This window comes from Mytilus edulis, chromosome 1 (assembly GCF_963676685.1).
Source record: "Mytilus edulis chromosome 1, xbMytEdul2.2, whole genome shotgun sequence".
NCBI classification, from domain to species: Eukaryota; Metazoa; Mollusca; class Bivalvia; order Mytilida; family Mytilidae; genus Mytilus; species Mytilus edulis.
The window spans coordinates 96911812-96926090 of record NC_092344.1 but is presented as its reverse complement, the minus strand read 5'-3'; the positions used below and the strand labels follow the sequence as shown (position 1 = coordinate 96926090).

General features: G+C 32.2%; 1 protein-coding gene across 3 annotated transcripts in view; it reads right to left on the bottom strand.

Annotated features, from left to right (window-relative positions):
• Positions 1-14279, bottom strand: part of LOC139516026 (multiple epidermal growth factor-like domains protein 11) — a 271615-nt gene that overhangs the window by 67781 nt on the left and 189555 nt on the right. Inside the window, exons 6-12 of one of the 3 annotated variants that reach the window (XM_071305842.1) lie at positions 8519-8659; positions 7106-7243; positions 5015-5149; positions 3410-3544; positions 2665-2799; positions 1061-1195; positions 310-444 (exon numbers count right to left, since the gene is read on the bottom strand). In XM_071305842.1, coding sequence (XP_071161943.1) covers positions 310-444; positions 1061-1195; positions 2665-2799; positions 3410-3544; positions 5015-5149; positions 7106-7243; positions 8519-8659 — 954 coding nt within the window. The remainder of the gene's footprint in view (positions 1-309; positions 445-1060; positions 1196-2664; positions 2800-3409; positions 3545-5014; positions 5150-7105; positions 7244-8518; positions 8660-14279) is intronic. The other 2 variants (XM_071305849.1, XM_071305834.1) reach the window with 2 other exon arrangements.

The following is a 14279-nucleotide window of genomic DNA, read 5'->3' as shown; positions in this document are numbered from 1 at the left end:
TTGTATCATTGACAACCATACAACATCTTCTTATTTTTATATGAACATTTGAATCAATTTTCGATGTATAAATCTAAGTTATAAAGGTAAATGAATTACCAGCACTGTGTAATGTTTCTCAGTAAACTATCCAGATAAACATTCGCTAGATAATCTGTTTCAAGTCAAACAAAACAAAAATAATAATGCACTTCTGAGAACTGGTAATGGACTTCTGATAATCTGAATGCCATGAATTGTCATGGTATTAAGTGTAAACAAGACTGTTCACAAGATAATTAATTGAGACTAGTGTATATTAAAACATACGTATTTCACACTTGGGACCCTTCCATCCAGCAGAACATCCACGTGTACAAGTACCATTGAACTGGTTACATTCTGTTTCTTGACAGTTATCACAAGTATCTTGACAATTTGGCCCATAAGTACCATTCTTACATCCTAAAATATATAAATTGGATCTCAAGACGAAGTCTTTATTTATAAGTATATGGATTTACCAGTACCTCAGATAACGAGTCTACAGATGAAAATATACAAATTTGCGTTGGTCAGGTATAAATATGATTGTGGTCCGTAGGTACGCTTATAGTATAGATACAGAAAAGGTTTGGAAACTGCCGTTTTCGCGAATAGTGAATAATTTACAGCAACAAAGCATGAATAATACATGCGAAAAATGACAAATCTATTGATGTTTACAAAAATATAGGTTTAACTTTTAAACTTTAAAAACATAGCATTGTAATCTTTTGCACGTCACTTATAGTTTGAACGAAAATTGGGAGCCGTTCTCGCATGCTCATTGTACTTTGTCCTTTCAAACAAAAAATATTCGTTGTTCATTATCCTATATCACTATGTGTACTACTTTCAATTCGAAGATGGTTTTCAGCACAGATTTAAAACTTTAAAAGTGATGTCCAGCCATTTTAAATAGTTTGGCATTAGGATATATATTATTAAATTTCTGCTGTCATGTGAGCTTGATCTTCATAATAAACAGGGTTTTCACTAGATAAATCAACTGATAAAGATTTATATATATTTAACATACTCATGTCACACTTGGAACCCTTCCATCCAGCAGAACATCCATCTGTACAAGTACCATTGAACTGGTTACATTCTGTATCTTTACAGTTATCACAAGTATCTTGACAATTTGGCCCATAAGTACCATTCTCACAACCTAAAATATATAAACTGTATTTGAAGATGAAGTCTTTATTTATAAGTATATAGATAGAACAGTACTGCAGATGAAGAGTCTACAGATGAAAATGTACATATTTGCTTTCGTCTTAGATAATGTCACTAAAAGCGTGTTAATAATTCAATGTAAATATTACTTTAGGTAATGGTAAAATAAAAGAAGGGCGAAAGATACAATAGGGACAGACAAACTCGAAAATAAACTGACAATGTCGTAACATGTTCTAATAATTTTGTAATCCTAAGGAAAACAGATGTATGATACCTGTATTAATAATTTGATGTTACAAAATTCTCTGATGAGTGACATCCCATTTTTATCTTCAATGCCTGAATTTCAATATAAACTATTATGTGAATAACATTCACTCATACCACATCTTCTTATATTTATTTACAACTATTATCAACTTTTCGACATGTATATATTAACATACAAATGTAACTTTCTTCAATAGTTCATCAGACTTTCTCCTTTGTAACTTTATGCAAATAAAAATCAATGGCCGTAGTTCTCAATCAACCGAATACCATTCTTCGTTTTGTCCTCAAAATTTTTGATTCAAGATTCCTGCTGCTTTATATAGATAAAGGGAAATCAGGGACAACATAGAAACACTAAATCTTTAGAACTACATAAGCAATCACACAACATGTCATATATACATAGTTTTTTTCAACGAAATATTTTATATACAACCCTCATCAGTATCAAATATATCTATAAATCTATATTAAGACACACACACCCACACATGAACAGGAACGCACCAATATATAATATAATCATTTATATAAATAATTGAGGTACAATTTAATCATATTAGGCGTGGTGCAGTTGTATCAGTGCAAATATGCGTTCTTCATATAACATGTCAAGGGGAAAATAAGTTAGAACACCCCTGTGCTTTATCCACCCCTGCTGTAACAAGTTGCATTGTTGTACAAATTTGTTACTTAATATCATTTTTTTTACATAAAAGTATTGTACATAAATCAGGACGCTAGTTTTCTCGTTTGTATTGTATAACATTTGTCATTTCGGGGGCCTTTACTATTATGGGTTTTGCTCGTTGTTGAAGTCAAAAAAGTGATCTATATTTCTATACTTTATGTCACTTGGTCTATAGTTGAGAGTTGTATCATTGACAACCATACAACATCTTCTTATTTTGATATGAACATTTGAATCAATTTTCGATGTATAAATCTAAGTTATAAAGGTAAATGAATTACCAGCACTGTGTAATGTTTCTCAGTAAACTATCCAGATAAACATTCGCTAGATAATCTGTTTCAAGTCAAACAAAACAAAAATAATAATGCACTTCTGAGAACTGGTAATGGACTTCTGATAATTTGAATGCCATGAATTGTCATGGTATTAAGTGTAAACAAGACTGTTCACAAGATAATTAATTGAGACTAGTGTATATTAAAACATACGTATTTCACACTTGGGACCCTTCCATCCAGCAGAACATCCACGTGTACAAGTACCATTGAACTGGTTACATTCTGTTTCTTGACAGTTATCACAAGTATCTTGACAATTTGGCCCATAAGTACCATTCTTACATCCTAAAATATATAAATCGGATCTCAAGACGAAGTCTTTATTTATAAGTATATGGATTTACCAGTACCTCAGATAACGAGTCTACAGATGAAAATATACAAATTTGCGTTGGTCAGGTATACATATGATTGTGGTCCGTAGGTACGCTTATAGTATAGATACAGAAAAGGTTTGGAAACTGCCGTTTTCGCGAATAGTGAATAATTTACAGCAACAAAGCATGAATAATACATGCGAAAAATGACAAATCTATTGATGTTTACAAAAATATAGGTTTAACTTTTAAACTTTAAAAACATAGCATTGTAATCTTTTGCACGTCACTTATAGTTTGAACGAAAATTGGGAGCCGTTCTCGCATGCTCATCGTACTTTGTCCTTTCAAACAAAAAATATTCGTTGTTCATTATCCTATATGTGTGCTACTTTCAATTCGAAGATGGTTTTCAGCACAGATTTAAAACTTTAAAAGTGAAGTCCCGCCATTTTAAATAGTTTGGCATTAAGATATATATTATTAAATTTCTGCTGTCATGTGAGCTTGATCTTCATAATAAACAGGGTTTTCACTAGATAAATCAACTGATAAAGATTTATATATATTTAACATACTCATGTCACACTTGGAACCCTTCCATCCAGCAGAACATCCATCTGCACAAGTACCATTGAACTGGTTACATTCTGTATCTTTACAGTTATCACAAGTATCTTGACAATTTGGCCCATAAGCACCTTTCTCACATCCTAAAATATATAAACTGTATTTGAAGATGAAGTCTTTATTTATAAGTATATAGATAGAACAGTACTGCAGATGAAGAGTCTATAGATGAAAATGTACATATTTGCATTCGTCTTAGATAATGTCACTAAAAGCGTGTTTATAATTCAATGTAAATATTACTTTAGGTAATAGTAAAATAAAAGAAGGGCGAAAGATACAATAGGGACAGACAAACCCGAAAATAAACTGACAATGTCGTAACATGTTCTAATAATTTTGTAATCCTAAGGAAAACAGATGTATGATACCTGTATTAATAATTTGATGTTACAAAATTCTCTGATGAGTGACATCCCATTTTTATCTTCAATGCCTGAATTTCAATATAAACTATTATGTGAATAACATTCACTCATACCACATCTTCTTATATTTATTTACAACTATTATCAACTTTTCGACATGTATATATTAACATACAAATGTAACTTTCTTCAATAGTTCATCAGACTTTCTCCTTTGTAACTTTATGCAAATAAAAGTCAATTGCCGTAGTTCTCAATCAACCGAATACCATTCTTCGTTTTGTCCTCAAAATTTTTGATTCAAGATTCCTGCTGCTTTATATAGATAAAGGGAAATCAGGGACAACATAGAAACACTAAATCTTTAGAACTACATAAGCAATCACACAACATGTCATATATACATAGTTTTTTTCAACGAAATATTTTATATACAACCCTCATCAGTATCAAATATATCTATAAATCTATATGAAGACACACACACCCACACATGAACAGGAACGCACCAATATATAATATAATCATTTATATAAATAATTGAGGTACAATTTAATCATATTAGGCGTAGTGCAGTTGTATCAGTGCAAATATGCGTTCTTCATATAACATGTCAAGGGGAAAATAAGTTAGAACACCCCTGTGCTTTATCCACCCCTGCTGTAACAAGTTGCATTGTTGTACAAATTTGTTACTTAATATCATTTTTTTTTACATAAAAGTATTGTACATAAATCAGGACGCTAGTTTTCTCGTTTGTATTGTATAACATTTGTCATTTCGGGGGCCTTTACTATTATGGGTTTTGCTCGTTGTTGAAGTCCAAAAAGTGATCTATATTTCTATACTTTATGTCACTTGGTCTATAGTTCGGAGTTGTATCATTGACAACCATACCACATCTTCATATTTTCATATTAATATTTGAATCGATTTTCGATGTATAAATTAAAGTTATAAAGGTAAATGAATTACCAGCACTGTGTAATGTTTCTCAGTAAACTATCCAGATGGACATTCGCTAAATAATCTGTTTCAAGTCAAACAAAACAAAAATGATCATGCACTTCTGAGAACTGGTAATGGACTTCTGATAATCTGAATGCCATGAATTGTCATGGTATTAAGTGTAAACAAAACTGTTCACAGATTATTAATTGAAATTAGTCTATATTAAAAACATACTTATTTCACACTTGGGTCCCTTCCATCCAGCAGAACATCCATGTGTACAAGTACCATTTAACTGGTTACATTCTGTATATTTACATTTATCACAAGTATTTTGACAATTTGGCCCATAAGTACCAACCTCACATTCTAAAATATATCAATTGTATATTTGAAGATGAAGTCTTTTTTTTAAAAAGATAAAGGAAGATGTGGTGTGAGTGCCAATGAGACAACTCTCCATCCAAATAACAATTTATAAAAGTAAACCATTATAGGTCAATGTACGGCCTTCAACACGGATCCTTGGCTTACACCGAACAAAAAGCTATAAAGGGGCCCAAAACTACTAGTGTAAAACCATTCAAACAGGAAAACCAACGGTCTAATCTATATAAAAAACGAGAAACGAGAAACACGTATAAATTACATAAACAAACGACAACTACTGTACATCAGATTCCTGACTTAGGACGGGTGCAAACATTTGCAGCGGGATTAAACGTTTTAATGGTACCAAGTTTATAAATTAACCAGCACTACAGATAAAGCTTCTACAGATGGAAATAAATATATTTGCTTTCGTCTTAGATAATGTCACTAAAAGCGTGTTTATAATTCAATGTAAATATTACTTTAGGTAATAGTAACATAAAAGAAGGGCGAAACATTAAAGAGTGGAGACAAACTCATAGATCGAAAATAAACTAACAAGGCCATAACATGTTCTGATTATCTTGTCATCCTAAGGAAAACAAATATATGATGCAGACACCTTTGTAAATATTTTATCTTACAAAATTCTCTGCTGAGTGACATCCCGTTTTTGTCTTTAATGCCAGAATTTCAATATAATCTATTATGTGAATACACGTATACCAAATCTTTTTATATCTATTTACTATTATTATTAACTTTTCGACATGTATATATTTACATACAAATGTTAATACTACAAATTCCCTAATATTATTTCAGGGATTATGAAGAATTTAAGGATCCCTTTTTTGATAAAAAAAAATATAGACAAATTATATTTTTTTACTTTATATTCCTTGCCAGATGAAATTATTTTGCTTTTACACACAGATAGCTGGCATTTGGTGTAATGTTCTCATATCAATTACATAGGGTATAAAAGGAAAGGGAATCCTAAAAAACATAACGGTAATTGTTCACCAAAAGTCTGAAAAAGGATATCGCCTGGCCAAAAAAACATGGTATCTTGCTTGAACTAGTTCGAGTTTGCTAATTCCCTTTCTTTGGCACCTACATATGCTTTTACTGAACACTTTATTTCTCTTAGGCGGGTCATAACATTTGATTCGATATGTGAAGGATAATGTTTTCTCAAATGGCTTTACTGCTATCGGACATACTCCTGTACGATGATCACAAGGCTGGTTTTGCAATTGGAACATGACGTAGAACAGTTAATCCCGTAAGAACCTTTACTACATGCTAAAATACAAAGTTCGGTGATCTTCAGAAAACAAATTTAATTTTGTTCTCAAATAGTTAATTCCAACCTTCAATAAAATTAGTAAAACAAAACAAAACAAAAAACAAGTAGAAGTTGCAGTAATGACTAATTAAATTCTCATTTACTTTTTGTTACATTTGCTTTAATCATACTTTTCCCCAAAAAGGTGCATTTATTGAAAATTATCAATATAATATCAGTTGCAACTCATTGCTTTTACAATGTAATCATCCTTTTATTGTCTCTTATAGGCTATATATTGTTTTCAGGAAAAACAAATTGAAATTACTGTGACTGCATCTGTACCCACAACATTCTGATCTACATACTACCAACGGATCACGAGCTCTTCTTAAACCGTTACAATTTTTGAATATTTAAGTTGTACACTTTTGAATACAACCATTCCCAAATGTTCCTATATCGAATTCTTGACAGTTATATAGACAACTGTTCATTTTATAATATTAAACCTAAGTATGGCAACACCATATTAATCACAAGAAGGAGAAAAACATCATGTTATAATTATATCAACATGAACTACATTAAATTTCGCTTTCTTTGATTGTTTTTTTAATGGTTCTTCTATATTGACACAATCGTATAAATATAACACTTACTCTGACTACAAGTGTTTGATCTCCATCCCGGATCACACAATCCATCAGGACATTGACCATTCACATTATCACACGTAACGCCATCCAAACAGTGGCATTGAAGCTGGCAATTCTCACTATAGGTATTAGCACTACAGCCTGCATAAACAGTTCTATTTGTAAGGAATATTGCCTAATCTGTTTTCGGTTAATATATCCTTGTCTTACCATATGGCAAAGTATACCCGGCTTGAGAGAGTTTACGTTCTACGCCAGGTATGTTTGATATGAAATGACCCGAAATTCAAATTTGAACAGAGTTTCGAGATGAAAATAAACATCCGATTCGAGCCAAAGGAACCGGAAAAGATGTTATTAAGAGAGGGAAAACTTATGATCAACAGAAATAAGAAAAAATCATTTTTTTCTTTCGTCAATATTAGATAAATTTACAAATATTTTTTTAATTACAAAAATTGCAGCTTTCGAGTTATAGTTGGCTACTTTTGATTATTTACAACCTGGTTGTCAAAGGTACATATTCCATTCGAATACAGCTTTATGCATTGCAAACCTTTAAGTCATGACATCTTATTTATTATTGAACACTCAATTATGACACACGCCAATCACTAACGAGATTCCTGACTTGGGATTAGTTCATGAAATGGTAATGTGAACCTATTATCTTTGATAGTTTAGTTTTTTTTATTACTGTAATAAAACCAGATTTATTTTTGAATCGTATTGTTGCGCATGTGTCGGGTATAATCATACCATTTCTAAACAAAAAATCAGCTGCACATTTCATGTTTTACACTTTTCACACGCCATTGAAGGTGCATTTATTTAAAAGGTCAATAATTTTCAGTTACAATGCTACCGGATAAACATATACGGTTTTACGCCATGTATTTGTGATGTCGTAATGCCCAGAATTTAAGATTTTTAAGAGTTTTGAGAAAAAGACTATTTATTTACCATTTTGAGTTGTATAACACAGAAAGATGCTGTATTAAGAGGAGAGAACTTATGATCAACAGAAAGAAAAACAAACAGTTATTTATGATAAATATAATATAATATATCAATGAATTATAATAATTACGATAATGACAGCTTTCAGTTTACCATTTGCTACGAGTACTTATTTACTATAACCACCCAAACACCTGGTTGTCAAATGTATTTTCGATTCGAGGTGTCTTTAGGTACTGTAAACCCTTAAGTCATGACATCTTATTATTTATTCAACCCCCAATTATGACACATGGGAACGATATATGTCTGACGAGGTTCACGGCTTTGGACAAGCACATGAAATGGTTATGTTAATCTATTTATTTTTAATAGTTTAGTTTTTTTTTATTTATGTAACTGATGTGACAGAATGATAATTAGTGTAAGTAACGATATATATTTTGGCTAACATACTTTTACTACATTTTGAACCATGAAATCCTGCTTTACAACCGGCCTCTGTCGGACATTCTCCTGTGCGATGATCACAAGACTGGTTTTTGCAATTGGTACAGGACGTAGAACAGTTAATTCCATAGGTTCCTTTGTCACATACTAAAATAAGAAGGTGAACTTCAGAAAACAGAATCAATTTTGTTTTCAATTAGCTAATTTCAAATTTTAGAGAAAAAGATTATTATAACAAACAATTAAAACTAGAAGTTGAAATATATTGGAAAATTATTAAGTTTTTGATTTCTTTGTCGTTCCAGTGTCGGATATAATCACAGTATTTATACAGACAAAGACCATTCACGTTATCCCACGTATTGCCAACCAAGTAGATAAACTACGATTTTCACCAGAGGTACCTGCCCTACAACCTGCTTAAACAATTGTATATGTAAGGAATGTTTATAAAATAAGTTTCAATGTTGAGCCATACGAACCGGAAAAGATGCTATTGAAGGTGAAACTTATGATAAACAGAAATAAGAATAAGTTTTAAAAATTGATAAATCCTTTGCAATCATGATGATATTGATTTCATCACGGGGGACTGATACAACATGAATGTCTTTGATTGCATTACATATACATTTTAATTGTATCTACCTACACATGAAATAACCCTTTATTTGTATCTAATGTTGTTTGAAGTTATATGAGTATTTATTGTTCAATAAAGTTGTATCGATTTTGATAAATGCATCGTCAAAAACTAACCAAAAACACAAAGAAGCATTAAAATAGAAACAAGAAAGACAAACATTAATGCACGTGTTAACAAAAGTTTGAGGGAACTATTAAAATACAAATACATATAAGTGTATATTTTCAATACTTTTATTCTCTTTCGATAGACCGTTCTTTTGAATCCACCCGGACGATTACAAGTTTCAAAGAAATTTGTTTTAAGGCATAAAATAATGACCTGTAGACGTCATTATTTTCCATGATATAAATGCAAACTATAATTTACCTAAATATTTTATTCGTTTATGAGGTATCGTGTTGGAATGGGAATTTTAGTTTTTGATTTTAGACTGAAAAACGAAACATTTCGAGCACGAATATCGTTGTCGGACTCAGAAATCAAGCAATCAAAATACTGGATTTGATGTTTCCAGAAAAACGTTTTTACAACGATTACATCCCATCTCATTTGTTCTAACAGGGGCGATCTGAGCCGGATCACCCCTAACAGATCACTCCAGGTTGAGTTTCTTTGTTATGTATGCTTTCCTTTGTTCTGTAACATTTTGGCGGGAATGTCAAATCCACTATAAAACTTATAAATAAATATACAATTATACGGAAATGACTATCTATCAAAATTCACGTAGAAAAAATCCAGTGTATATGCTGGGATTCAAACTCAAGACCTTAAGCATATCAAGCCACGACACATACCACTTCACCAGGACAACTGGATACTGACTATTAGTAATTTATCATACTTAAAGGAAGCAAGGTACTTTTATAAGTGGGGCGAGTTGGTAGACCTTTATTCAGTGGGGTTTAAACCCTTATCGTTAATAAGTAAGTTGTCAGATTGATTGTTTAATTTGATTTGACACGTTTTCAAAAGTTGGGTGAGTCGATAAACAAGAGTTGGTCGATTCTTTTATAAAATGGCGATCTAGTGTGGGCCGATTGGCCAGTGGGGGGAGTTTACATTGTTTTATATCTACTCACCGTGTTCGGGGTCATAAAGGGTATACATTATACAGTAATATATAAAGTATATTAGAATGGTTGTGTGGCGATCTAAACCAGATTTTATGAATTGTTTATGGTTTTTCGTCTAATCTAAAACTGCTGGGATGTAAAATAGTTATCCCACTCGGACTTGGTGTGTCAGTGTTAGATCACCCTCTGGCCTCCGGTCATCGGAGGGGGGAACTGACACTGACAAACCGCGTCCTCGTGGGATAACTATAACAGATTAATGACAGATTTGATAATAAAAAATTAAAAGCAAAATTAAATATTATAGACAGTGTAAGATATGACTCGTAAATGTGCTCTAATCTTTGAGTTATCATAAGTTTACACGGTGCTATAAGATATGATTATATTCAATAGGACGAAACTACATAAAAACCACATTTCCTGACCGGTGTGAGAAAAATATTTCTCCTCACTAGTGAAAAATCTGTTCTCGGAAATGATTAGTCCAAATTTGATTATGACGTCAAAATGTTTTGTTTTCTCCTGAATTATCCTATTGTGACGTCATGAAAAAAGCGACCTTGTCTGATGACGTCGCATATAAAGAACACAAGTTTCTGAAAATCTTTGAAAAAGAATGAAAAAAAATCATCAGAGAAACAGATTCCGACACTATAACTCGTGTATTACGATATTTCTCCACTCTCGACAGTTAAATCTTAACATCAATATGAAAAAATTTGGCCAGAATATTTTTTTTCGATTACTTTTTTTTAAGTTGAAATGGTCCAAACTAACAGTCAAATTAAAAAAAAAATCAATAAAACAAATCTGTATAGTCTGGTTGCCACGGAAACAACGTGACATCATATGTATTTATTAGTATAGCAAGGAGAAATGGCTAACATTGTATTTTATGGTAAAAATGAGATAAAGCATAACATTTTTTGTTATTTTCATGGGTATAAGAGAAGAATTCAATCATTTAAACTGCTAACTGACAAATTTTTCGAATAAAAACAGTTTTTTGGTACATAAGGGTGTCTACCTAACACAAAAATCGGCATGATTTTTGCCGATTTTTGTCATTTTTTACATCTAATTTTACCGAAAACGCAGATATCCTCACAAAAAGGACTATAAGATATAAAGTTATGGATGTTTTGTCAACAAAATGCTGCAAAAAAAATATTTGGTAAATGTTGCAGAAAGTTGCCAATAGAGGAATACTAGTCATTGTAATTTACCCTGAAATTCCCCTTTTTTAGGTTCTATTTGTAAATAAATATTTTTCATATGAATATTTTCATGATAAAATAGTCCTTTCTTATGAAAAAAACTATTTTTAAATGTTTTGAGGGTAAATATATCATATTACATATTAAAGCAATGGAAAAGGTCATGCTCAAACAAATATGGATGTAATTTCGAAAAATTAGTTATTTCCCCTTTTTGAAAATCTTCGTTCAAGAGATAGAACAAAACTGTAGCAGCAATAACATTTAGGACACAACTTGACTATAAAATGTCTGGATCACTATTCCTTAGTTGACAGCTTTACAACAATTACCATTGAAGTATTCCACAGATAGTGACACACTGAATTATGAATGTTGCCTGTCCATTTTTAAAACAATTTCCGAACATTATTTGTGACATTTATTACACTGAAATAACACATTGAAACTCCGAGTATTGAAACTTTCAACTATGAAAAACAAAGTACATGTTTGACAGAAATTAAATTAATAAATCGTGTAACCGTCATCTGAAACATATTGAAAGCCTAATAGAGCTCAGAAAAAGAAAAACCACTTGTGAAGTTCCTGATGTGATCAGACAATGTACATAACTTTTGAGAAACTGTCAAGGAGTAAGAGAACAGCCATAAGGCATAACAGCAGACCGAAAATGTGACATCGACAAGGTTCTTCTTGTCCACATACATGCTGGATATGTTTTGCCAGTTGGAACACGTACGACTTACTTGTTTATACTGTATATATATTATATGTGTTAATCTTCCCCAAATGAGCTATTCTGTAATTGCCCTATATAACTATATAAGGGGTTTCCCTTCCTGTTGCGAGGGTACAAGTACAGTACCAAGCAATCCGAAGGGATACTTTACACAATGGTCACAGTTGGATAATCTCTGCTCTACTTTCGAGAGGGGCTTAAACAAATAAATGTAGCCATTGCATCAAAATCAAAAATAATTTGTATCAAAATCAAATTCCTTACATAATTGTTATTAGATAGAATATATTTTGAAAAGTCAAAATGTGAGATTAAATTATTGTTCTATCTGAATATTTGCAAGAACATAACAGTGCAATGGCAATATGATGTTTTTTTTTAAATTTACAGTATAAAAATTACTTCGCCATTTGAGGCCAGGATTTTGTAAAACCTGTTCAAAGAGACCACTTAGAAGAGTGTAAAAATGTTGGCTCTAAAGACAGGTTGTCTTTAAATATTACAGGTTCTAGGAAATGTACTACAGAGGTATCTTATAATACAGGTTTGTGCTTAATACTGATGGTTTCTTAAGAGGTTTGACTGAAATACAGAAAAGTAGTTAAGACTTTCCTGGTTGCTCATTGTCACCTTCCTTTTTCCAGAATATTGATGTTATCATCTATCCTTATTTTTTTTAGGAATGGCTATTCGACATAGCAAAGTGGCAAATCAACGCCAACTTTCACCAGGAACCAAACGATTGCAACAAGATCAGAGAATATAGCATTCAGTGATATGAAATTACAACCGATCAAACATCAAGAAATTTTTCAACAGGAATGCATTGAACTGGATGTTTCCGGAGATGACATTGCTGTCATCAGTAATTCAGAAAACAGTTGTGGAATGTATATTGCACAGTTTTTGGATGTACCACAAGCTTTCTAAAGCATACATCTTTAAACAACCATATCGTCATTGGGAACTGTCACTTCCAATCAAAATGTAAATCTACCAGTGACACATACATAAACCTATATGCACTGAAGGTTCAATGTAACCCAGACTGTTGGTTCTTGTTTCAACTTGGGTTTGAATGCTGAGGAAACAACAAACACAAACAAACTTGAAAGGGTGGGCTCTGAAATCCAGGAAGGCTCATGTCAACTTTTCGACAGACCAAAAGAAATGGCGTGCAGAATGAAACTTCAATTATCATACAAGAAGTAATGGCTAACATTTATGAAGACACATGAACCTGTGGTGACCGATCTCAATATTTTGGTGAGAACATTATCTGTTATTTCTATTCATACTTAATTAAATCTACCTTTCATCTTTGAGTTTAGTCTGACATATAAGTCCCTTTGCTAAAAGTATTTTGCATATATAAAGACCCATGTATTAATTTTGGCCCAAGGACTGCATTGCCGTATCATTTTAAGCTCACCTGGCCCGAAGAGCCAAGTGAGCTTTTCTCATCACTTTTCGTCCGGCGTCCGTCGTCTGTCGTCGTTAACTTTTACAAAAATCTTCTACTCTGAAACTACTTGGCCAAATTAAACCAAACTTGGCAACAATCATCATTGGGGTATCTAGTTTGAAAATGTTTCCGGTGACACGGCCAATCAACCAAGATGGCCACAATGGCTAAAAATAGAACATAGGGGTAAAATGCAGTTTTTGGCTCATAACACAAAAACCAAAGCATTAAGAGCAAATCTGAGTGGGATAAATTGTTTATCTGGTCAAAATCTATCTGCCCTGAAATTTTCAGATGAATTGAACAACCCGTTGTTGAGTTGCTGCCCCTGAATTGGTAATTTTAAGGTAATTTTTACTGTTTTTGGTTATTATCTTGAATATTATTATAGATAGAGACAACCTGTAAAATTAAGATGATACAAGATTAACAAAGGCCAGAGGCTCCTGACTTGGGACAGGTGCAAAAATGCGGCGGGGTTAAACATGTTTGTGAGATCTCAACCCTCCCCCTATACCTCTAGCCAATGTAGAAAAGTAAACGCATAACAATACGTACATTACAATTCAATTCAAGAGAAGTCCGAGTCTGATGTCAGAAGATGTAACCAAAGAA